This window comes from Phasianus colchicus, chromosome Z, assembly GCF_987193195.1.
Source record: "Phasianus colchicus chromosome Z, bPhaCol1.hap1.1, whole genome shotgun sequence".
NCBI lineage: Eukaryota > Metazoa > Chordata > Aves > Galliformes > Phasianidae > Phasianus > Phasianus colchicus.
This window is the reverse complement of record NC_143476.1, coordinates 6859857-6881705: the sequence shown is the minus strand read 5'-3', so window position 1 is coordinate 6881705 and position 21849 is coordinate 6859857. Positions and strand designations below refer to the sequence as shown.

Below are 21849 nucleotides of genomic sequence, written 5' to 3'. Positions count from 1 at the left end.
TCAGGAAAAAGATACGTAATGAAAATAAGTCCAGGCTGGCTGTCCGTGTGGGCATCAGCTGCTGGCATCTGCATTGCTGCTGCCATGAGCATGGCAAAGCAGGTAAAAGATTGCTTTTCCTTGTGTGACACAGGAGCTCTTGACTTGAAAGCTAGAGGGATGCAATAGAAAGAGCTGCAACCTCTGCCAGACATGGCAAAGGTGAGTGGGATGTTGTTTCCATTGCTGCTGATTTCAGGAAGGACTGTAAGGATGGAAAGGCTGGTGTGTGCCATGGGCAGGGAAACACATCTGGTTTTCATTTTCTCTTTCTCTTTTTGTGCCAGATAAACAGCGGAGAGCGTGCCCTCACCTTGGACCCCTCCTGCCCTCTGCTGCTCAGAGGGAGAAATGTTCCAGCTTCTAGAAGGACATCAGGACAAATATATGTAATGAAAATAAGTCCAGGCTGCCTGTCCTTGTCGCCATCCGCTGCTGGCATCTGCATTGCTGCTGCCATGAGCATGGCAAAGCAGGTAAAAGATTGCGTTTCCTTGTGTGACACAGGAGCTCTTGACTTGACAGCTAGAGTGATGCAATAGAAAGAGCTGCAACCTCTGCCAGACATGGCAAAGGTGAGAGGGATGTTGTTTCAATTAGTGCTTATGTCAGGAAGGACTGTAAGGATGGAAAGGCTGGTGTTTGCCATGGGCAGGGAAACACATCTGGTTTTCATTTTGTCTTAATCATTCAGTGCTAGATACGAGGGGAGAGTGTGCCCTCACCTTAGAACTCTCCTGCCATCTGCTGCTCAGAGGGGGAAATGTTCCAGCTTCTAGAAGGACATCAGGACAAAGATATGTAATGAAAATAAGTCCAGGCTGGCTGTCCTTGTGGGCATCAGCTGCTGGCATCTGCATTGCTGCTGCCATGAGCGTGGCAAAGCAGGTAAAGGATTGGGTTTTTTTTGTGTGACACAGGAGCTCTTGACTTGAAACTGGAGGGATGCAATAGAAAGAGCTGCAACCTCTGCCAGACATGGCAAAGGTGAGTGGGATGTTGTTTCAATTCGTGCTGATGTCAGGAATGACTGTAAGGATGGAAAGGCTGGTATTTGCCATGGGCAGTGAACCCCTTTTTGGTTTTCATGTTCTCTTTGTCCTTGTGTGCCAGAAAAAGAGAAGAGTGTGCCCTAACCTTGGACCCCTCCTGCCCTCTTCTGCTGAGATGGAGAAATGTTCCAGCTTCTAGAAGGACATCAGGACAAAGATATTTATTGATAATAAGTCCAGGCTGGCTGTCCTTGTGGGCATCAGCTGCTGCCATCTGCATTGCTGCTGCCATGAGCATGGCAAAGCAGGTAAATGATTGTTTTTTTTTCTGTGACACAGGAGCTCTTGACTTGACAGCTAGAGGGATGGAATAGAAAGAGCTGCAACCTCTGTCAGACATGGCAAAGGTGAGAGGGATGTTGTTTCAATTAGTGCTTATGTCAGGAAGGACTGTAAGGATGGAAAGGCTGGTGTTTGCCATGGGCAGGGAAACACATCTCGTTTTCATTTTGTCTTAATCATTCAGTGCTAGATACGAGGGGAGAGTGTGCCCTCACCTTGGAACTCTCCTGCCATCTGCTGCTCAGTGGGAGAAATGTTCCAGCTTCTAGAAGGACATCAGGACAAAGATATTTATTGAAAATAAGTGCAGGCTGGCTGTCCTTGTGGGCATCAGCTGCTGGCATCTCCATTGCTGCTGCCATGAGCATGGCAAAGCAGGTAAAGGATTGGGTTTTTTTTGTGTGACACAGGAGCTCTTGACTTGAAACTGGAGGGATGCAATAGAAAGAGCTGCAACCTCTGCCAGACATGGCAAAGGTGAGTGGGATGTTGTTTCAATTCGTGCTGATGTCAGGAACGACTGTAAGGATGGAAAGGCTGGTGTTTGCCACGGGCAGGGAAAGACATCTGGTTTTCAGCTTCTCTTTGTGTGCCAGAAAAAGAGGAGAGCGTGCCCTAACCTTGGACCCCTCCTGCCCTCTTCTGCTGAGATGGAGAAATGTCCAAGCTTGTAGAAGGACATCAGGACAAAGATATGTAATGAAAATAAGTCCAGGCTGGCTGTCCTTGTGGGCATCAGCTGCTGGCATCTGCATTGCTGCTGCCATGAGCATGGCAAAGCAGGTAAAGGATTGCTTTTCCTTGTGTGACACAGGAGCTCTTGACTTGACAGCTAGAGGGATGTAATAGAAAGAGCTGCAACCTCTGCCAGACATGGCAAAGGTGAGTGGGATGTTGTTTCAATTCGTGCTGAAGTCAGGAATGACTGTAAGGATGGAAAGGCTGGTGTTTGCCATGGGCAGGGAAACTCATCTGGTTTTCATCTTCTCTTTGTCTTCGTGTTCCAGAAAAAGAGGAGAGTGTGCCCTAACCTTGGATCCCTCCTGCCCTCTTCTGCTGAGATGGAGAAATGTTCCAGCTTCTATATGGACATCAGGACAAAGATATTTATTGAAAATAAATCCAGGCTGGCTGTCCTTGTGGGCATCAGCTGCTGGCATCTGCATTGCTGCTGCCATGAGCATGGCAAAGCAGGTAAAAGATTGGGTTTTTTTTGTGTGACACAGGAGCTCTTGACTTGACAGCTAGAGGGATGCAATAGAAAGAGCTGCAACCTCTGCCAGACATGGCAAAGGTGAGTGGGATGTTGTTTCAATTCGTGCTGAAGTCAGGAATGACTGTAAGGATGGAAAGGCTGGTGTTTGCCATGGGCAGGGAAACTCATCTGGTTTTCATCTTCTCTTTGTCTTCGTGTTCCAGAAAAAGAGGAGAGTGTGCCCTAACCTTGGATCCCTCCTGCCCTCTTCTGCTGAGATGGAGAAATGTTCCAGCTTCTATATGGACATCAGGACAAAGATATTTATTGAAAATAAATCCAGGCTGGCTGTCCTTGTGGGCATCAGCTGCTGGCATCTGCATTGCTGCTGCCATGAGCATGGCAAAGCAGGTAAAAGATTGGGTTTTTTTTGTGTGACACAGGAGCTCTTGACTTGACAGCTAGAGGGATGCAATAGAAAGAGCTGCAACCTCTGCCAGACATGGCAAAGGTGAGTGGGATGTTGTTTCAATTAGTGCTGATGTCAGGAAGGACTGTAAGGATGGAAAGGCTGGTGTTTGCCATGGGCAGGGAAACACATCTGGTTTACATCTTCTCTTTGTTTTCCAGAAAAAGAGGAGAGTGTGCTTGCAACTTGGAACCCTCCTGCCCTCTTCTGCTGAGATGGAGAAATGTTCCAGCTTCTAGAATGTCATGAGGACAAAGATATGTAATGAAAATAAGTCCAGGCTGGCTGTCCTTGTGGGCATCAGCTGCTGACATCTGCATTGGTGTTGCCATGAGCATGGCACAGCAGGTAAAAGTTTGCTTTTCCTTGTGTGACACAGGAGCTCTTGACTTGAAAGCAAGAGGGATGCAATAGAAAGAGCTTCAACCTCTTCCAGACATGGCAAGGGTGAGTGGGATGTTGTTTCAGTTGCTGCTGATGTCAGGAGGACTGTAAGGATGGAAAGGCTGGTGTTTGCCCTGGGCAGGGAAACACATCTGGTTTTCATTTTCTCTTTCTCTTTGAGTGCCAGATAAACAGGGTAGAGTGTGCCCTCACCTTGCAACTCTCCTGCTCTCTGCTGCTCAGAGGGAGAAATGTCCAAGCTTCTAGAAGGACATCAGGACAAAGATACGTAATGAAAATAAGTCCAGGCTGGCTGTCCTTGTGGGCATCAGCTGCAGGCATCTGCATTGCTGCTGCCATGAGCATGGCACAGCAGGTAAAAGATTGCTTTTCCTTGTGTGACACAGGAGCTCTTCACTTGAAAGCTAGAGGGATGCAATAGAAAGAGCTGCAACCTCTGCCAGACATGGGAAAGGTGAGTGGGATGTTGTTTCAGTTGCTACTGATGTCAGGAAGGACTGTAAGGATGGAAAGGCTGGTGTTTGCCATGGGCAGGGAAACACATCTGGTTTTCATCTTCTGTTTGTCTTTGTGTGCTATATAAACAGTGGAGAGTGTTCCTGTAACTTGGACCCCTCCTGCCCTCTTCTGCTGAGATGGAGAAATGTTCCAGCTTCTAGAAGGACATCAGGACAAAGATATGTAATGAAAATAAGTCCAGGCTGGCTGTCCTTGTGGGCATCAGCTGCTGACATCTGCATTGGTGTTGCCATGAGCATGACACAGCAGGTAAAAGATTGCTTTTCCTTGAGTGACACAGGAGCTCTTGAGTTGAAAGCTAGAGGGATGCAATAGGAAGAGCTGCAACCTCTTCAGCAGCATGAAATAGAAAGAAGGAGAGCTCTGACACTGATGACTCAAAACCAGCAAATACTCCAAATTTCAAAGCCAGCGTAATTTGAAAACTGTGATGAAATCATAGGAGTATGTTTAGCAAAAAACACTGTGATTACCTCTTTCTTGACAGTCTGCTGCTTCATGGGTACTTGATGGATATTATGTGCATTCATAGCAGTACATAGGTTGAGCAAGTGAGTTTCAAAGTACAAAGCTAAATGTTTTCATAGTTCAGTATTTTAGGATGAACATAGTGCAGGTGTGACCTAGAAAATCAGTTCTCTAGAAACATAGTCCATTTCTTTTGTTACATTTTGGCTTATTGAAGGATACAGGTAGGATTGCATGTTACAGTTGTCACTGGAGCACGCATTTTACATAGAATGTCTATTTAAGTTTAAAAAATATTTGACTTTTTTTTTTTTTTTTTCAGTATTGAAAAGATATTATGCTGTTTTGTGGATTCTGGGCTATCATTTATTCACACTTTTATGTACCTCTGACTGCAATTCCTGCATATATTAATTCTCTTTTTAGCAGCTTCATCTGCAGGAAGAAAAACGGCAGCACAAGAGTTGTCCTATCTGCAAATTTTGCTCCTTGCAAACTCTGAAAAACATTTCAATACAGTTTTCCTTGTGTCTAATATTCTAATCTTGCTAAAAGCAGTGTTTTGTTCCCATTTCTAGGGATTTATTTACAGTATGAGGGAACCATCAGCTGCACTTCCTTTCTCTTGTAATTTTTGCTCCTTGATTGAAGTTGCTGTTACATGGCTTCTCCTGGAAGCTGTTGGCACTGTCTGTGGTCTCTACCAGCATCATGATTTGGAAGGTACGACATTTCTGGCTCAATGGAAAGAAAGTACATGTAGTAGATGTAGAAAGTCATGCTTCCATGTTCTGACAGCACTTGGTTACAGGACGGCAGCCCTTTGGCACTGTGCAGCTGGGTGATTTAGAAAGAAGTTTGCTGAGGCATCTCCAGACAGTGTGGGAAATTCAGTTCACAAAGGGCTTAGAAATGAAGGATGTATATTCCTGTGCCCTTTTTCTGTTGCTGTGCTTTTTCTTGGCAGTGTGAAAGTAGGAAACAGTAACGGAAGGAACAGAAACCTGCAGATGATGTTCTTGCAAACAAAGTACGCTCATGTTACTCTTGAGATTTTCTCCTTGCAGATCGCTGAGTAGAATTCAGGTGCTTATGCATGAATGGCTAGAACTATTTTAGATGCCTTGGGACACCTGAAACATTCAGAAGCCTGCAAACATGCCATGGATCCTACAGAAGATCTGTATCCTTGTGGAGAGAAAGTTACAGGCCAAGAGAAAAGCTGGGGAGGCTTAATTGGTGTTAGATGTCCTGTGCTTATTTGAAAGATTCCTGTCTACACTGCGTCTCAGGTGAGTGTCCTGTGTCTGAAAGGAGAGGGCAAAGAGTGGAGAAGGGAGGTTCACATGCATGTATTGGTAGAAATGTTCTGTAGATTGTAGGTCAGTTGGCTCTTATCTTCACCATCACTGTTAGTAAGAAAACTATTTTGCATTGTATAGCACTGTATGAGTGTGCCTTTCAGTGCATGGATTGTTCTTACCGTGTTTGCTCTGAGAACTTGCCCCTTGCTCTACAGCACTGGTGATGTGAAAGAGGGGAAGGTTGAGCTCATCACAGCACCAGTGCTTTTTGTGAGAGCACTTATATAGTGTATGTTAGCCTCCAGAACTGCTGGATGTTCTTTCCCCAGGTCAGGAGGTACTGCTTAAAATGGAGATTGCTTATGTTACCTGAAAGCAAGTAAACTGTGTTACAAACACTGATGAAATGATTTAATCTTCTTCATTCATACAAATAGAATTAAACCACTTTTCTCCACTCTTCCCTCTAATCCTCACACTGACACAGAGTCAGTGGGACAGTTGTTATTCTGGGGTTTGCTATCTGATAGAACAAAAAAATAAAGGACTTATTCATTACAGAATGGTTTATGGCCAGTGAAGCTCTGACTACCTGTTCTCTTTAGCTGTACTGTATTCTCATGTCAGGAATGAGAAAATACAAATTTGTCCATTTCATTTCTCTTTTGGGAACAAAAAAAGTTGTAGCAATTTTTGTTTGGACACGTGCTAATTTTTCTTCCTGATTTAGGACAGAATGGTTTGGAAATGGCTTTAACAGAGTGCTTTGGAAACTGTTCCCAGCTAATGAAAGCTATTAAGTAGCCAGATCTAGCTGAAGGAGGATGGCTTTGGTAACCTGTGTAGAGCAACATGCTGGTTTTGCTTTGCAGTATAATTAGTCTCTGGATGAGGCACCCTGCTTTTATTTTAAAAGTAAAATATACGTGTGGTTTATGAAAACCAAGCATCTGCCACAGAGACACTAAAATACGTACCCTAAAATATCTGCTGCTAATACACTGCTAAGTACATTAAACAAATTAACAACAATCCAAACGGACATTTTAACACTGAAATTATGGTTACCTGTCACTTAACTCATGTATCTTCCCATTAACTGTACTTCTGATATACAAAAATATATCTTCCATGTTTCTGAATCATCTTTTCGTCTACTGACCACAAGACTTGCTTCACTCCCAGAATGAGCAGATCTCATACATTTTTCCTCTTAATTGTATAGGATTGATTCCTCTTTATCATTGCTCAGTGATGTCTACCCTAGAAAAACAGAAGACCAGTTTGTCACCTGTCAGATGCTGGCAGAATAAGAGACACTGATTGATGGAACGATGACTTCAATCTCCCCACATATGCCGAAACTGCCCTAAATATTCCTTTGGCCGTGGTATTTACAGGAAAAAATGCTGGAATATGGCAAAATGAATATGAAGGGCAGACTGACTTTTCTGCTGGTGGTTTTCGCTACACAAAAACTTAACTCCCAGGCGGTGACACCTTGTACTAATGAGAAGCACCGTTATCCAGGGTCTTTCCTAACAGCACAGGAAGCTTACTTGAAGTTTCAGCTTTCTCTCCCCTACTAATAGAAACTAGAAAACACAACTAATGCATTTGATAATTAAATTGCCAAGTTACTTCATGGGAAACCGCTCACACCACTTCAGCTTGTGTTCAAATCAGCAACCGGCTGGAGAAACGTGGTGTCTTTTCATCATTCTGTTGTCAAAGGGCAAGCTTGGAAAACAAACTGAAACATGCATGCTGGCTTTCTGTCACTGAAGAGGCGGTAGCAAAAAGTGAATGCTGACACGGACTTAAAGATTGGAGATCTTGAAAGTGAGGGAGGCAAGTTTTCCTAAGATTTCATTAGAACTCTCCAATAAGGTAAGGCAAGGCTGCACTTACAGGCACTGAAATTGTTGAGAACAGAAATAATTTCTGTTGAGAGTCAGAGTTGTAGTTCATGGGAGGAACTACTCTTAAAATCTCCTCGTCTGAATGGAGTTTGATAGCTGGATAAGCTAATGGTGTGAATTAAGTTTCTGTCTGTACATTCCCTTTTATTTATTTGTTGATTTGTTTACTTTGCTTTTCAGGGAGGAAGAGGCAGTAGGACAAGACCAGCTGTTTTAACATCAGGCTGTGAAAAACAGCCACCAAATAATGCAATAAATTATTCCTCTTGTCCAGTGAGCAGCACTATGGAACCACCTTCAGTGAGAAAATAGAGATTCGTAAATACAGAACATTTCACAAGGATTGTATTAAGAAATCTTTGGTAATAAATTTGTTTCAACTTCATTTAGAATAAAAAATGTGTGCATTTTTCATGCTTCATGTTGATGGTAAACTTGAGACACACACAAAATGAACATACTTCTACATGTATAATAAGCCATGGTGCAAATGAGAAATCTTTTTTAAAAGAAATAGGTTGTTTTTCACTGAGGGCATTCTGAGTCTTCATTCTGGAAAACTATGGCTCTCATTTCAGTACGATTTTAATTGCAAAGTCTCTTTCAGCAGAAAAAACAATGAACTGCTGGACAGGTAGATGAAGGTACGTGATTAATGGAGTTGTTCCCTGGAAAGGGAAATATTCGGCCACATTAGAAGTCCAGCCTGTTTCTGTTTGCATATTTGGCAGCCTTAAAAAAAAGACATTAACTGGTACTGCTGTGTCAGTGGGGTTATGTCATATTGTGTGGGGACACCAGTGGTTCTTCCCTATATGATATTCTAAGGTTGAAAAGGAGAGGGAGAGAAAAAAAAAAAGAAAATAAAAAGAAATCCAAATCAAAACCAAGTTGTTCATTGTTGCTGTTGTAGTGTTTCTTTCAGTGCATAAATTAAAACATAGTTTTATGATGCTTTAAGACATGCGACCTTTGTCTGTGAATAAAATGTATCAGAGAATCATAGGATCACAGAATAGCCTGGGTTGAAAGGAACAATGATCACACAGTTTCAACGCCCCTGCTGTGTGCAGGGCACCAAGCACTCAACCAGGCTGCCCAGAGCCACATCCAGCCTGGCCTCGAATACCTCCAGGGATGGGCATCCACAGCCTCCTTACTCTTCTCCAGTGTGAGAAATGCTATTGCTGGGCTACCTTTGAGTTTGTTCTGTGTCCTCACGATGTTCTAGTGAGGCCAAACATCTGCCAACCTGTCTAATTGAGCGTGGCTGACAGCTGCTTTTGCTTCTGGAAGTCTGTAAACCCACTGAATCTAACTAGGAGCACAGCGTAGTTGTGAGAGATGTGTGAACTTGCAGCCTAATTCCACCCTTAGCTGTGCAGCCCATCTGCCACTGCTGAGAGTGGCTTCTATTACTGTTGGTTCACATTTCGTGCTGTTGCCAAAATAATGCAAATTATTGTGTGAATATTTCCAGATTTGCTGCCAAGAGAAGCAGAGCTAGCAGATAAATACCTCTTTGGCATCTGAGTTGCCAAGAGATGTTGCTGAGTTTTGAACGAGCGTCAGCCACTCAGTGAGGAACCACCCACAGCTCCAACATGGACCAGATTCTCTCAGTGGTACTCATGTCTGACTGCACAACTGAGGAGCCTCCAAATTTAAGGCGTCTGCAGCAACTACATTTGAGTGTCTAAATGTAAGTGTCTGAATCTAGAGCTGAGCTACACAGCTTCTGGTCTGAAAGACTGTTAAAATTAAAGCCTGCCACCAAGCACTGTCTGCCAACATATTATGACACATTTTGTCATACATGCTAGGGATGTGAGGAATTTAAGGGGGAAAAAGAGACGTGTAGATGTGTCCTAGTTTCATGAGAGACACATGCTCTTAGACTGCTGAGGTAAACTTTTACAGTTCATAACTCAACTAGTTTTTCAATTCTGAAGGCCATTCAGACTTTCAGACCCTTCAGTAAGGGTGATGCAGCACTGGAGCAGGTTGCCCAGAGAGGCTGTGGGGTCTCCTTCTCTGGAGACATTACTCAAACCCTGCCTGGATGCGTTCCTGAGTGACCTAATCTAGGAGTTCTGCTAAGGCAGGGGATTGCACTAGATGAGCTTCCCAGGTTCCTTCAGCTATAAATAGGAAGACTGCTAAAAAAGTACCCTTTTCACATCTCAGCCAGGATTCTCGCATTTATTTATTTTTAATAAATGATACAATCTTCTCTTTCTTCTCTTCTCTTCTCTTCTCTTCTCTTCTCTTCTCTTCTCTTCTCTTCTCTTCTCTTCTCTTCTCTTCTCTTCTCTTCTCTTCTCTTCTCTTCTCTTCTCTTCTCTTCTCTTCTCTTCTCTTCTCTTCTCTTCTCTTCTCTTCTTTCTCCTCTCTTCTCCTCTCTTCTCTTTCTTTCTCCTCTCTTCTCCTCTCTTCTCCTTTCCCCTCCTTCCCTTTTTCCTTCCCTTTTCCTTCCCTTTCTCCTTCCATTTTCCCTTCCCTTTTTCTTCTACTCCTCTCATTTTAATTTTTTTTTTCATTCCCTTTTTCCTTCCCTCTCTGTTTCCTCCTCATCCCCTCTCCTTTCCCTTTTCCCTCCTCTCCCTTCTCCTCCCCTTTTCTCTTTTCATTTTCTTTCCTCTCCTCTGCTCCCCTCCCCACTCCTCCCCTCCCCACTCCTCCCCTCCCTTCTCCTCCCTTCTCTTCTCCTCCCTTCTCTTCTCCTCCCTTCTCTTCTCCTCCCTTCTCTTCTCCTCCCTTCTCTTCTCCTCCCTTCTCCTCCCTTCTCCTCCCTTCTCCTCCCTTCTCTTCTCCTCCCTTCTCTTCTCCTCCCTTCTCTTCTCCTCCCTTCTCTTCTCCTCCCTTCTCTTCTCCTCCCTTCTCTTCTCCTCCCTTCTCTTCTCCTCCCTTCTCTTCTCTTCTCTTCTCTTCTCTTCTCTTCTCTTCTCTTCTCTTCTCTTCTCTTCTCTTCTCTTCTCTTCTCTTTTCTTCTCTTCTCTTCTCTTCTCTTCTCTTCTCTTCTCTTCTCTTCTCTTCTCTTCTCCTCCTCTTTTCTCTTCTCTCCTCCTTTCCCCTCCTTCCCTTTTTCCTCTCCTCTCCTCTCCTCTTCTCTTTTCTCTTCTCTCCTCCTTTCCCCTCCTTCTTTTTCCTTCCCTTTTTCCTTCCCTTTTTCCTCTCCTCTCCTCTCCTCTCCTCTCCTCTCCTCTCCTCTCCTCTCCTCTCCTCTCCTCTCCTCTCCTCTCCTCTCCTCTCCTCTCCTCTCCTCTCCTCTCCTCTCCTCTCCTCTCCTCCTCTCCTCTCCTCTCCTCTCCATTTTAAATTTCTCTTTTTCATTCCCTTTTTCTTCCCCCCCCTTTCCTCTCATTCCTCCTCATTCCCTCTCCTTCCCCTTTTCCCTCTTCTCCCTTCTACTCCCCTTCTCTCCTTCTTCTCTTTTTTTCTTTTTTCTCTTCTTTCATTTTCTCTTTTTCCTTTCGTTTCCTTTTCTTTTTCTTCCTTTTTCTTCTACTGGCTCCACCGTTGAAGGCAGAACTCTCTTATTCTCTTCCACGTCTCACTAGAAAATGGAGAGTCTCAAGTTGTGACTGAGTAATTTCCACCTCACACAGACTTTGAGAGGAAAAAAGAAAAGCTGCCTCCTCCCTGGATCCCTCTGGCAGAGGCAAGCTACAACAACAGCAAAGGCAGGAGTGCCAGTACCTGTCTGTGGGTCCAGGCGGCCGGGAGAAGTTGTTCATCACGGCCTCAGTGTGACAGCGGGTGAGGATGACCACGGCCTGGCACAGGAAGGGCACGAACGTGCTCTGCTGCGTAGATGACGCGCAGCTGCGCAGGATGTAGAGGATGGGTGGCACCTGGAAGAAGAAGGGGAGAAGGAATGACTTGCTGCATCCTGGACTCTGCAGGGCCTGACCATGGACATTCAGCGCGTGAGCAGTGCCTGCTCCCTTGACATGCTGCAACGCCTAAGCCTAAATTTCAAACCAGCCCCCCTGTCCAAGCCCTGGCTCTGCGCTCAGGCTGTGCTGCTTTAGTACCAGAGGCAGACGGCACAGGGCATGGTGCAACAGCCAGAAACAAACCAAGACACGTGGAAGAATGAAAGTCTCTTACGTTCCAACAGATGTCCTTCCCGTGCATCTGCAGAAAGGTGGTCACCCACTTCCCAGCAGCACGCACGCGCACTCCTGTGGCTTTCCGGATGGTCTCCTTGATGGCCATCATGAAGTCGATGGTGCGTTCGACGGGGAAGTTTCTGCACACGATCTGCAGAGAGATGAGAAGCAGGAGAGATCCCATCACTGCTCTGCGCAGCTCTTCAGAGCACAAAGCAGGCTGGAGGGCATTCTTAGCTCAGTGGCTTGCCGGCCATTCACAACGCTCCTGCTGTCCGTACCCTGCTATTTACACGGAAGGCGGCTGAGCCTTCGCTCAGCTTCTGCACCCATGGTGTCTGCTGACATGCAAAGCCTACCTCCCAGCAGCCACAGTCACACATGCACGCAAGTGCACACACACACACATGCACATCATACAGACAGCTCCTTGCATTGGGCACCTGAAGGTGAGACATAGCTGAGAGCCTCCTGCTACTTGCTGAGAACAGCGGTCTCAGGGTGACAGCTCATTTTGGAAACAGTGTGAAAGGCTGGGAGCAGCACAGAGTCGTGCAGAAGCCTCCACACAGAGATCCCACCACCCCTTTCTGGGTCCACTTACCATGGCCATTTTGGACGTGGTCTGGAGCTGAGAGACAGTGCTGCAGGCATGCAGTCCCTCAGACAGGCTCCCGATGTCTCCTGGCTCCATGACTCCGTTGGCTGCTTTGGCTGGAAAGAGCCCAGGGAGAAAAGGGAAGTCATGCTTCTGGAAATGGAACCGCTCTCCACAGGGGAGAGACAGAGGACAGGGTGGGGACGAGAAGAGAGCTGTGCACGGTGCCTCTCCCTCCTGTAAACAGGGCCCAGCCCCTGGGGTCTGGCAGTGCTACGGAGGAGGGCAGAGGGCTGGTGCAACCTGCTCTGCTCACCTTGGATTCGGAGAAGGGAGCTCAGACAGGAGGCAGCCAACTGGCGGGATGCGGGCATGGGGTCGCACGTCAGAGGTGCCAGCAATCCCACCAGGGAGCCAAAGTGCTCGCAGGCATCTGCTCTCTGCAGGGGTGAGAGGCAGGAAGAAAGCTGTAGGCAGCCCCGGCTCTCCCTGGCTTCTCCGCCTGTGCCTTCCTCACGCCGTGGCACAGCATGCACAGCTGGGCGGAGCTCGCCTTCCAGCTCAGGGGCTCTGGGGAGGGAGCAGGGGGCATGCCGTGGGGCTCTTTACTCACTCGAAGCTCTTCGCAAACAGCCAGAAGCTGGGAGCAGGTCTGCAGGGCCCTCTTGCGCTCCCACACATTCTCTGAAACCATGCATTTCTGCAGGACCTGGGGTAGAGCATCTGTCTCACTGAGGACGTCTTTGCTTTCCCTCCTGTCGCCCCTCTCCCTGTCCCTCCTTCTCCAGCACTTTCCCCCAAGGCTGCCCTGTGGCTCCACGTGGCCTCCAGCCTCACTGAGCACCGGCACTGCTGCCCCCGCTCTCTGCAGTCATCCTGCCTGCCAACCCGGGAGCTTTTCCTCGGCTGTGGCCTGCCAGGGGCTGGCTCCTGCCTTTCCCCTGCAGGGCCCATTGCTCTGCCCATTTCTGAGCTCGCAGTGAGCTGGCACGTCAGCAGGAGATTGCTCCCCTCTGATCACCCTCTCAGTCCCCAGATCTGCCCCCACTGCCGACAGGCACCATGCTTTCTCCCTTGCCCCACACATACTCACATGCACTATGTTCTGAAAGAAGCCGCCGCTGGGCTCTGTCTGGAGCAGAACTGCCATGAGCCGGCCCAGAGCTTTCAGGGACGTTTGCTGAAGCTGAAAGCAGAAGAGGGCAGTGAGGTTTAGCATCACGGCTGTTGCCAGAGCATAGGTTGTGTGTGCTGAGGTCGGGTTTGACCGAGAGGTGGCCGGGAAAGTTACGGCAGGTTACCTGCAGGTACTGCGCTGCGTGCTGTGACTTCCTGATCTTCAGCATCATCTCTGCTGAAGGGTGCGTCACGATGTTCTTGCAGCACAGGACCAACATCTCCCGCATGTCCTTGCTTTTGAAAGTGGGCTTCAGCTTGCTGAGAGGAGGAAGAAAGAAAGAGAAATCGGAAAGGGCCTTTAGCAGTGCTCTCCAGCCTGGTTCAGACAACATCTGACTTTCTCCTAATCGACAGCTACCAAGCCAATACCCCCAGCTCCTGCTGCTGAGCACTGTCTTCAGTTCAGCAGCGCCCACCTCCTCCCCGGCAGCAGTGAACCAGCTCCCTCTCTGAAGGGAAGGAGACCCCAACTCTCCCTTCTCTTCCCTGCCAGGGGACAGGAGCACCAGGGCCTTTCTCCCTGCCCAGAACTTCAGTTTTGCTGGGCGCAACAGCCCAGTCTTCACTCCTATAGATGCGGCTCCTCGCCCCCTACCTCCTCCAGACCTTCAGGAGCTACCCAAAATGGGGACCTTACCTCAACTGCTCCAGGGCCAGGACCACCTTGAGGGGCACTGGGGAGACAGGAATGCCCGAGTAGTATTTCTTCAGCAGGTCCTGCAAGTCCCAGAAAGACACTGTCAAGTTGGGCAGGGGGCACATGAGAGCTTTTCCACCCAGCCCCAAGACAGGCACAACTGCCACACACCAGCCCCATCACTCCCATGTTTCCCATGGAAGCACTGCAGGATGCAGCAGCTCGACAGCTGGTGCACCTAGCCCGCTGCCCAGCAGCTGCATCCAGCACCCAAAGTCCCCACCAGCTGGAGACGTGTAGCTGATGGAGACCTGTGTGCCCCCAGGGAAGCAGGCCTCATGGCGCAGCCCAGAACTCTGCAGGCAGCCCTGCCTCTAGGCACTCACCATCAAGATCTCCAGAAGCTTTCCCTTTAAGGAGGGGTTAAAGGATGTAGAATCACCCACGACTGCTTGGAAGGCAGAGCTGAAGTCGATGATGCTCTGCACCAGTGCGAGGTTGTTCTGCAGGTCCTGAGGCCCAAGAGAGAAGAACATTCTTTGAACTGTGGGACGGGACAAGGGCTGCAAGGGGGACACGTGGGGGCAACGCTAAGGGAAGGGCTTGGGTCTTCATCTGGGCACAAACCATTCCCCGGGGGACCTTTGGAAAGGGAAGGCCCCTCTCAGCATCCCCCATGTGGAGGGGCTGCAGCTGGGCGCTCAGACACCCTGGCACGCTTTGAGCTCTCACCCGGCAGCTGCAGCTGTAGAGCATCAGGATGTTGCCCACGATGTCTCCCTCCAGGTGGGCGAGCAGCTGTTCCTTGGAGGCACGCAGTGCCAAGCTGCCGTGGGCGAGCACGAGAGCGCTGCGTGTGGCCTGAGCTCTCGTGCTGTCCAGCTCCATCTGTGTGGGAAGAAATGCCTTGAGACACTCGCTCAACGGCCCCCAGTGCCCCGCGATGCACCTGGGCTCCAGGGCAGAAAATAAGGCAGAAGAATGCCAAGATGGAAACCCGTAACGCTTTACCTTCTTGCGCCTGGAAATCCTCGCGTTGCGGCCTTTGCACAGCCTGGACGCAAACGTGGTGAGCGTGGCCAGGACTGCTTGGAAGTTACTCTCAGCCGCGTGGCTGAGAAGAGAGACCATTCCCTGCACAAAGGAACAAGGGGCAGTTGGCACAGGCCTGAATCTACAGATCCTCTCCTGAGGAAAAGGGCAGCAGGGAGGAGATGGAAAGGCGCGGAGCAGGGCCAGGAGAAGCCCTCTGCCCCAGGGACGGAGCGGGGATGCTCGCAGGAGCTGGAGGAGAGCAGGGCTCACCTGGGCCTCACATGGGTCCTCCGCGTTTGCTTCCTCCAGGTGCTGCAGCAGCTTCTCCTGGACGTGGAGGACTCCCTTACAGGCTCCCAGCACTGTGCCCAGAGCCTTGTACAGGAAAGACTGCAGGGGAAGGGAAGGAAGAAGGTGAGATGTGGCAGCAGCTTAACCTGTTGGGGGAGGGCCAGGTGGAAGGAGCCACGCTCCCTGGGAGTCGCTGAGAGCAGCTGCAGGGTTGAGCTTTATCCATCCCTGGGCAGCTTGCAGGGAAAGGCCCTCTGGGGGCACAGACTGGGGAAGCAGCACCAGCATCCCGCGTGGGCAGAGCACCAGCCGCAGCCCCAGCCCCAGTTGGACACCTGCAGCTGCACCGCTGGGTGGAGCCGGGGGGAACTCACCTTTTCTGCAGAGCTGCTGGCAGAGCTGCTCAGCCACCGGCTCAGCTCACAGCTCAGGGCCTCGGTCCAGGCCTCATCCCGTATGGTGTCCATTGACGCCCCGAGGAACTGTTGGAGAACAGGAGAAGACGATGTTCCCTTGCCCTTTGCCTCTTCCCTCACTCCCAATTGCTGCAGCCCTCTGGGGAGAGGTGTCTGGAAGAACAGTTCTTCTCCCAGCTCCCCCAGCATTCCCTCCATTAAAGTGCCTGCTGCTCTTCTCCTAAGACCCCCCTTGGGCTTGGGACAGAGTGCAAGAGGCAGCGCCTCAAAGGCTCCTCAGCAGCACTGGAGAGGCTGTTCCTGTCCCGTGGTGGCTCATATGGGAGCGTTGCTACTTGGGGCAGGCAAGCACTTCTCTGCACCCAGCAGTGCTGTACCTTCAGCAGACGGCGCTCCCACCCTGCAGTGTCCAGGAAGCTCTCATCTTTCCCTGCACAGCAACAGGAAGAAAAAGACCCTTACTTGGGATCAAGGCACAGAAGAAGAGCTGCTGCAAACCTGGCTTGGCCTGGGCACTTGACACTGCCAAGCTGGGACCCGCACCCCCTCCACAAACTGACTTGTCCCTCCCCACAAACACTGTCCCCGCAGGAACACAGAACTAACTGAGGGGACGTGAAGGGCCCATCCGTGTCCTGGAAGGGGCAGATCCCCGCGGGGAAAGATCCCCGGGCCTCAGCGCTGTCTCCCTGGAATGGGAACAGCAGCAGAGCAAGCACTGGGCTGCAGGCAATGCTTCCCCTCTGCCACCCTGCAGAGAGAGCTGCATTTTCACTCCCGCCCTTCCCTGCCTCCGCCTCTCCCTCCCCACCAGCACTTTACCTTGGAGACACTGCAGCAGCAGGGGGATCTCAGCGGCCCACATGGCCCCCACAGCTCTGTGGAACCTGCTGTGGAGGTTTTGCATCAGCTGCAAGGCAGAGGCCTGGAGTTCGCTGCCTGCAACAGGGCTCCCTGCCACCACCTGAGCGAGAGCAAGGAGAAGCAGGGTCACTTCTGCAGCAAGAGCAGCGGCTTCCCCCCAGGATGGAAGCAGCCAACAGCTCTGCCCTGGCGGGCAAGGAGCAGCCAACAGCTCTGCCCGTGGCCGTGCTGCTTCCTCCCGGGGGCTGGTGGCACTGGGCTCTGGAGCATCTACTCACCAGCAGGCGCGCCAGCAGTGTCTGGGGAGTCAGTCGTGGGCCTGTGAGGAGAAAAAAGTGCTGAGTCAGACTCCAAGACGCTCCGTGCCCAGCCACGCGCAGCTCCGCTGTCCCTTCTGGGTGGTAGCACAGGTCAGCAGAGCTCACTGGCGGAGCTTCTGCTCCTACCTTGAAACATGGAGCTGAGGAAATGGGGATCCAGCTCCTCTACTCGCCGTCCTGTCAGATCCTCTCTCTCGGCCAGGGCTCGGACACAGCGCGAGACCGGGATCAGCATGCCGGTGTGCTGGGCTGGCACCACGAACAGCAGCAGCCGTGGCCACAGGAGCTGTCGGGAACGAGGCAGTTGAGCGTGTCAGCATTCCTGCCTCCGCTCAGAGACGAAGAGGACTCTGCGAATTTCCCTGAGCCTTGCGTGCTTCAGAGCACGCTGGAGGAGAGACCTGGGGTGGTGGGATGAGGAACAGGTGGTGCGAAGGCAAGGAGCAGCAGCAGGGCAGATGTGACTTACTTTGGACATCCCTGTCGCAGAGACGTCCAGAGACCCCAGGATGTCCATGCACAGCTCCTGCAGAGCTCCTTCTTCCTGGGCTTCCCGGGCAGAAAGGTCTCCAGCTGCCTGCACAACAACGGTGTTGAAACCCGGTTACCTCAGTTCTCAGAGCCTCTCAGGAGGCTCAGGTGCGGCCCCAGCGGTGCTTCTGTGCCACCCTCTGAGCAGCACAGGTCTTCCCAAAGAAGATGCTGCCCACTGTCCTTACCCTTCTTCCAGCGGTGCGGCTGAACTCAGTGAAGATGTGCCCCACCACATCCCAGGCTGAGCAGCTCCGGGTGTTCGAACTGAGCAGGTCCTTGATGAAGTGCAGAACTGCCGTCCTCACCTGCCAGGGGTCAATTGTGGGCGTGATTTTTCAGGTCAGAAGGCAAAGGGAAGCCACCTGCTCATCGGGGCAGCCCTTTGGGCACGAGCAGAGGCAACAGGAGCAGAGGAGAAGCCTTGGCTCCTGAGGTGAGGGCCAGGCCGTAGCACCAGGCTGTGCACTTTCCAAGCACAGCACAGGGACCTGCCCGCTCCACTCTGCCTGCTCTCCCACAGGAGCCATCGTGACCGTGTGGTCAATGCCCCAGCACCTCTCTAGTCACCCCAGCCCTGCCCGTGTTGGCTGCATCACCACCCCGACAGAGCTTTCCTTTCCCAAAGCAGCTCACCCGGATCCTGAGGTCGCTGCACAGACACTGCACAGCCTCAACCACCTGGGGCAGCTTCTCCATCATCATGGGCTCTGCAAGAGATGCACAGAAGCATGAGCAGAGCCACAACCCCGATGGCAGAGGGGATCCCTGGAAGTCCCAGCCTGTGGTACTGACCATCAGAGCGAGCCAGAGCACCGAGCAGACCCAGTGCTGCCACGCGTCCAGCCTCCCAGTCCTCGCCCAGCTGTGACTGCAGAAACAGGACCATTTCCTCTGGGCAGATCCGGGCTGCAGGGAGGAAATCCCACGCTGTGTTAGCAAGAAACTCACGCCCATTCCTGAGGTTTGTGAGAGAGGCCCTTGTGGCAAGGGCACTGCAAGCATTGCCAAAGCTCCTCTCCTTACCCTGCAGCAGGATGCAGTGGGTCAGCTGTGCACAATCAGCCTCGCTGTGCTGCTTGGTGTTGTCATAGAGCTGTGGGAACAAGGTCCATATGAGAAAATCACATCAGCACTGAGGATGGAAAAGACGCTGTGCTGCTGCTCTTGTCTCCCTGGGCACTCTCAGGAAGAGGACAGGCAGACAAAACCCAGCTTGCCTCACAGCATCCCCGGGGGGACAGGCACGGCTCTGGAACAGCCATGAGCATGCAGGAGCTAAGGCTGAGTTGCATTAGTCAGGGGCTCGGAGCTTTGCACTCCTCCTGAGACTTAGGTAAGAGGGAAACTGCTGTGGGCACAGGGATAGGCTCCCCTTACTTGGTAGAACACGGCACTCGTGACGTCCAGAAACTTGTCCTTCTGGATGACAGACTTAATGCCCTCTAAGGCCTCCAGGAAGACAGTGAGACTCTGCATGAGACCAGGAGAGGAGGAAAGGGATGAAGCCACGTCTAGCCACTTGGGAGTGGAGAAATTGTTTTCCAACTGTTCCTCCGCAAGGGGAAGCTCCTGCACAGGCATTCTTCCCCATCAGATGCAACTGGATGTGGTCCCCCCAGTTGCTAGCACAGAGCTCCTCAGGCTCTCAGGCACCCATTCCTCCTTTCTCCAAGGGCTCCCCACCTCCTCCCTGCACCCCCCGACCCCTCGTGGCACTTGCACTGGCCCCACGTCCACCCTGAGCCCTGCACAGCGTCTCACCTTGGCCACCCTGCGGGTGTCTTGGATCTCCTGACACGGGTGCACAAGCCAGAGGAGCTGCTCCCAGACGTGCTCTTGGTGCAGCTCCTCTTGCAGGAGAACATCCAGCATGGCAGCCACGGCCCCGAGGACGGCCTGTTTGTCCTGGAGAGGGATGGCAGAGGCCCGGCATCAAAGACCGAAGGTCTGCCCTTCCTACAGAGAAGGCTTTCTCTTTCCCTTCCCCTTCCCCACACCCCCACGCCCAGCAAGAGATGGGCTCGCTCTGGAGGGCAGGCAGGTTTTCCCCAGACCCTCATCCCCAGCTCTTCCTGCCACAGTGCTGTGACATGCAGCTGCTCCCTGCCACAGAGCCACTTCGGGGCCCTTTGCAGAGCCAGCCCACTCCCTCCCATCACTGCTCAGCTGCCAGCCCACTGGGCACAGACAGAGCTGCCACATGGGTGCCCCCGCTGCCACCCTGGGCTGGGAGCGCAGCAAGGCTCACCTTCTCCTCCTGGCAGTCCTGCCAGTTCCTCAGCACAGAGAAGAGCAGTTCCTGAAGGTTCTCATAGATCTGCTCTTTCTCCATGGCAGGCCAGGGGCATTGGGATCCAGAGGACAAGTTAGACTTCACTCCATCCAGCCACTGTTTCAAAACTGAAAAAAAACAAACAAAAATAATGAATAATATATATATATATATATTTTTAAAACAGAGTGAGAGAAAAGGCAGCCTGTGAGAGCCTGCAGCAGGGCGAGGTGCAAGGGCTGTCCCGAGGCCCCCTGCTCTGGAGCCAGCACTCACCAGCACAAGCGAGGCGCAGGGTCCGGCCGCTCCTCACCTGGCCCACCACACTGCGCAGGCCAGCCAGCATCAGCCACACGAAGGGGATGCACTGTGGAGCTGCAGAGAGGAAGGAGAGGTCCACAGTCAGAGCCCTGGCAGCAACAGAGGAGGGGGCGAAGCCCTGCATCCTCCAGAGAGGAAAGACCCCTTTCCCCAGTTGTCATAGGTGTAGGGTGGCTGAGAGCACTCTACCGTAGATGCCGAACAGTTTGCTGAGGGTGATGAGCACGAAATCCTTGGATACCTCCCCGATGGCCTTCAGATGGCCCTGGAGCTCAGCCATCACCAAGCTGAAATGCATCCGGGCCAGAGCCACCAGGACGTTGCTGGCAGCCATCCTCACGTTGTCCCTGACACCCTGAAAAGGAGTCACTGGTGACACACCGTCCAGGAGACTGCCTGAGACCCCGGGAAGGGCTGAGCCACCGCCGTCCACCAGCACAACACCAGCACGGGCAGCGGCTCCCTTTGCCTTTGGCTGTAACCCCTCACCTGGGCTGCCGTCAGGTCCCGGGACACCTCTGCCAGCAGCCGGTTCACCACTCCGCACGGCGGGCGGCTGTCGTCTTCCCACAGGGCGCCCTCCAGCTCGCGGTACACCTGTGCTCGATCACCCTGGGGACAGGGACCAGTCATGCTTTGCTTTGCCCTTGCTCTCGGGGAGCCGCCCACTGCCACCCATCACCGTGCCGGTGTGGTGCCGCGGCCCGGCACCCACAGGACCACGGCACTGCGCCACGGCAAGGATTCACGGCCGGACGTCCCCAGCTCACCTCCCGGTCTTGCAGGCGCTGTTGCAGCACAGTCACAGCGGAGACAGGGACAGGGCTCGGCACCCTGCTTCTCTCCCTGCGACGCGTACGTCTGGGCACGCAGCCCACACAGGCAAAGAGACCTGGAAGCAAAGAGCGGAGCAGCTGCCGCCGGTGTCGCTCGGAGCCAGGGCCGAGCATCCGGCCGGCTCTGGGAGGAACGCTCCTCCAGCCCCACGGTTGGCGGGGACGGGGGAGGGAGCTTTCCCCTTGCTGGGGTGCCGGGGAAACCACGGCGGGCAGCTGCGCTCAGCAGAGCGAGGACGGTGCTGCCGGCGCGGCCTGAACTGACTCTGGAGGCACACGTGCGCTCGGGCGGCGTCACGGCGTGCGGAGAGGTGGAGGGACTCACCTCGAAGGGCTCTCAGCCGCTCCATGACAGCAGGAAATCTCCAGGTAGACGCAACGCTCTCTCTGGTTCCGCTTCCTGCGGGTCCCACAAGCGGACTGAGCCACCGCTCCCACCGCTGCCACGAGGGCGCACGAGGTACCACTGTGACATCACAGCGCAGTGTCACCTCACAGGGAATGGCTGGGGACCAGGCAGCACGCAGGGCAGCCCTGCAGGCCCCCAAACGCAGCATCTTCTGTGATGCACTCGGCTCTGGGGTTCCGGTTCCATGCGGAATTCCTTCCATGAAGTTGTAATAAAGACACTTTACTGGCTTAATAAATAGGACCTGAACTGGTAAAGTACTTCACGATGGCTTAATTTTAAGATTTAGGTCTCAGAAGGAGCCCTTGGTTACCAAACCCCAGCAGTTTAGCAATACTGGTGCACCAGCACATTAGCACTATCCTAA

The 21849-nt window shown here is 51.8% G+C and overlaps 2 protein-coding genes across 2 annotated transcripts; both read right to left on the bottom strand.

Annotated features, from left to right (window-relative positions):
* Positions 1-11191: 11191 nt before the first annotated feature.
* On the bottom strand, positions 11192-13062 carry LOC149912346 (maestro heat-like repeat-containing protein family member 2B). Its single transcript, XM_090130984.1, has 5 exons — positions 12982-13062; positions 12685-12808; positions 12375-12484; positions 11769-11921; positions 11192-11509 (listed from the first exon to the last, which is right to left on the bottom strand). The coding sequence occupies exons 1-5, from the start codon at positions 13060-13062 to the stop codon at positions 11192-11194; spliced, it is 786 nt and encodes a 261-aa protein (XP_089987110.1).
* Positions 13063-14558: 1496 nt separating this feature from the next.
* On the bottom strand, positions 14559-20361 carry LOC149912345 (maestro heat-like repeat-containing protein family member 2B). Its single transcript, XM_090131018.1, has 18 exons — positions 20193-20361; positions 19893-20044; positions 19406-19549; positions 19022-19114; positions 18668-18737; positions 18437-18550; positions 18278-18351; positions 17830-17949; positions 17580-17687; positions 17237-17396; positions 17069-17109; positions 16749-16890; positions 16304-16356; positions 15885-15992; positions 15490-15609; positions 15196-15318; positions 14917-15072; positions 14559-14696 (listed from the first exon to the last, which is right to left on the bottom strand). The coding sequence occupies exons 1-18, from the start codon at positions 20359-20361 to the stop codon at positions 14559-14561; spliced, it is 2085 nt and encodes a 694-aa protein (XP_089987144.1).
* Between the last annotated feature and the right edge of the window lie 1488 nt (positions 20362-21849).

What these genes read in the sequence shown, in the direction of transcription:
- LOC149912346 (XM_090130984.1), bottom strand. Translation starts at nt 13,062, where the DNA reads ATGGTTTCAGAGAATGTGTGGGAGCGCAAGAGGGCCCTGCAGACCTGC. An exon ending in CTGTTTGCGAAGAGCTTCGA is followed by an intron (nt 12,809 to 12,981) that starts GTGAGTAAAGAG and finishes TCACCCCTGCAG; the next exon opens with AGAGCAGATGCCTGCGAGCA. An exon ending in CTCCCTTCTCCGAATCCAAG is followed by an intron (nt 12,485 to 12,684) that starts GTGAGCAGAGCA and finishes GGCTCTTTCCAG; the next exon opens with CCAAAGCAGCCAACGGAGTC.
- LOC149912345 (XM_090131018.1), bottom strand. Translation starts at nt 20,361, where the DNA reads ATGCAGGGCTTCGCCCCCTCCTCTGTTGCTGCCAGGGCTCTGACTGTG. An exon ending in CGAGTGCCGTGTTCTACCAA is followed by an intron (nt 18,738 to 19,021) that starts GTAAGGGGAGCC and finishes TTGTTCCCACAG; the next exon opens with CTCTATGACAACACCAAGCA. An exon ending in GGGAGCGCCGTCTGCTGAAG is followed by an intron (nt 15,993 to 16,303) that starts GTACAGCACTGC and finishes GTTCTCCAACAG; the next exon opens with TTCCTCGGGGCGTCAATGGA.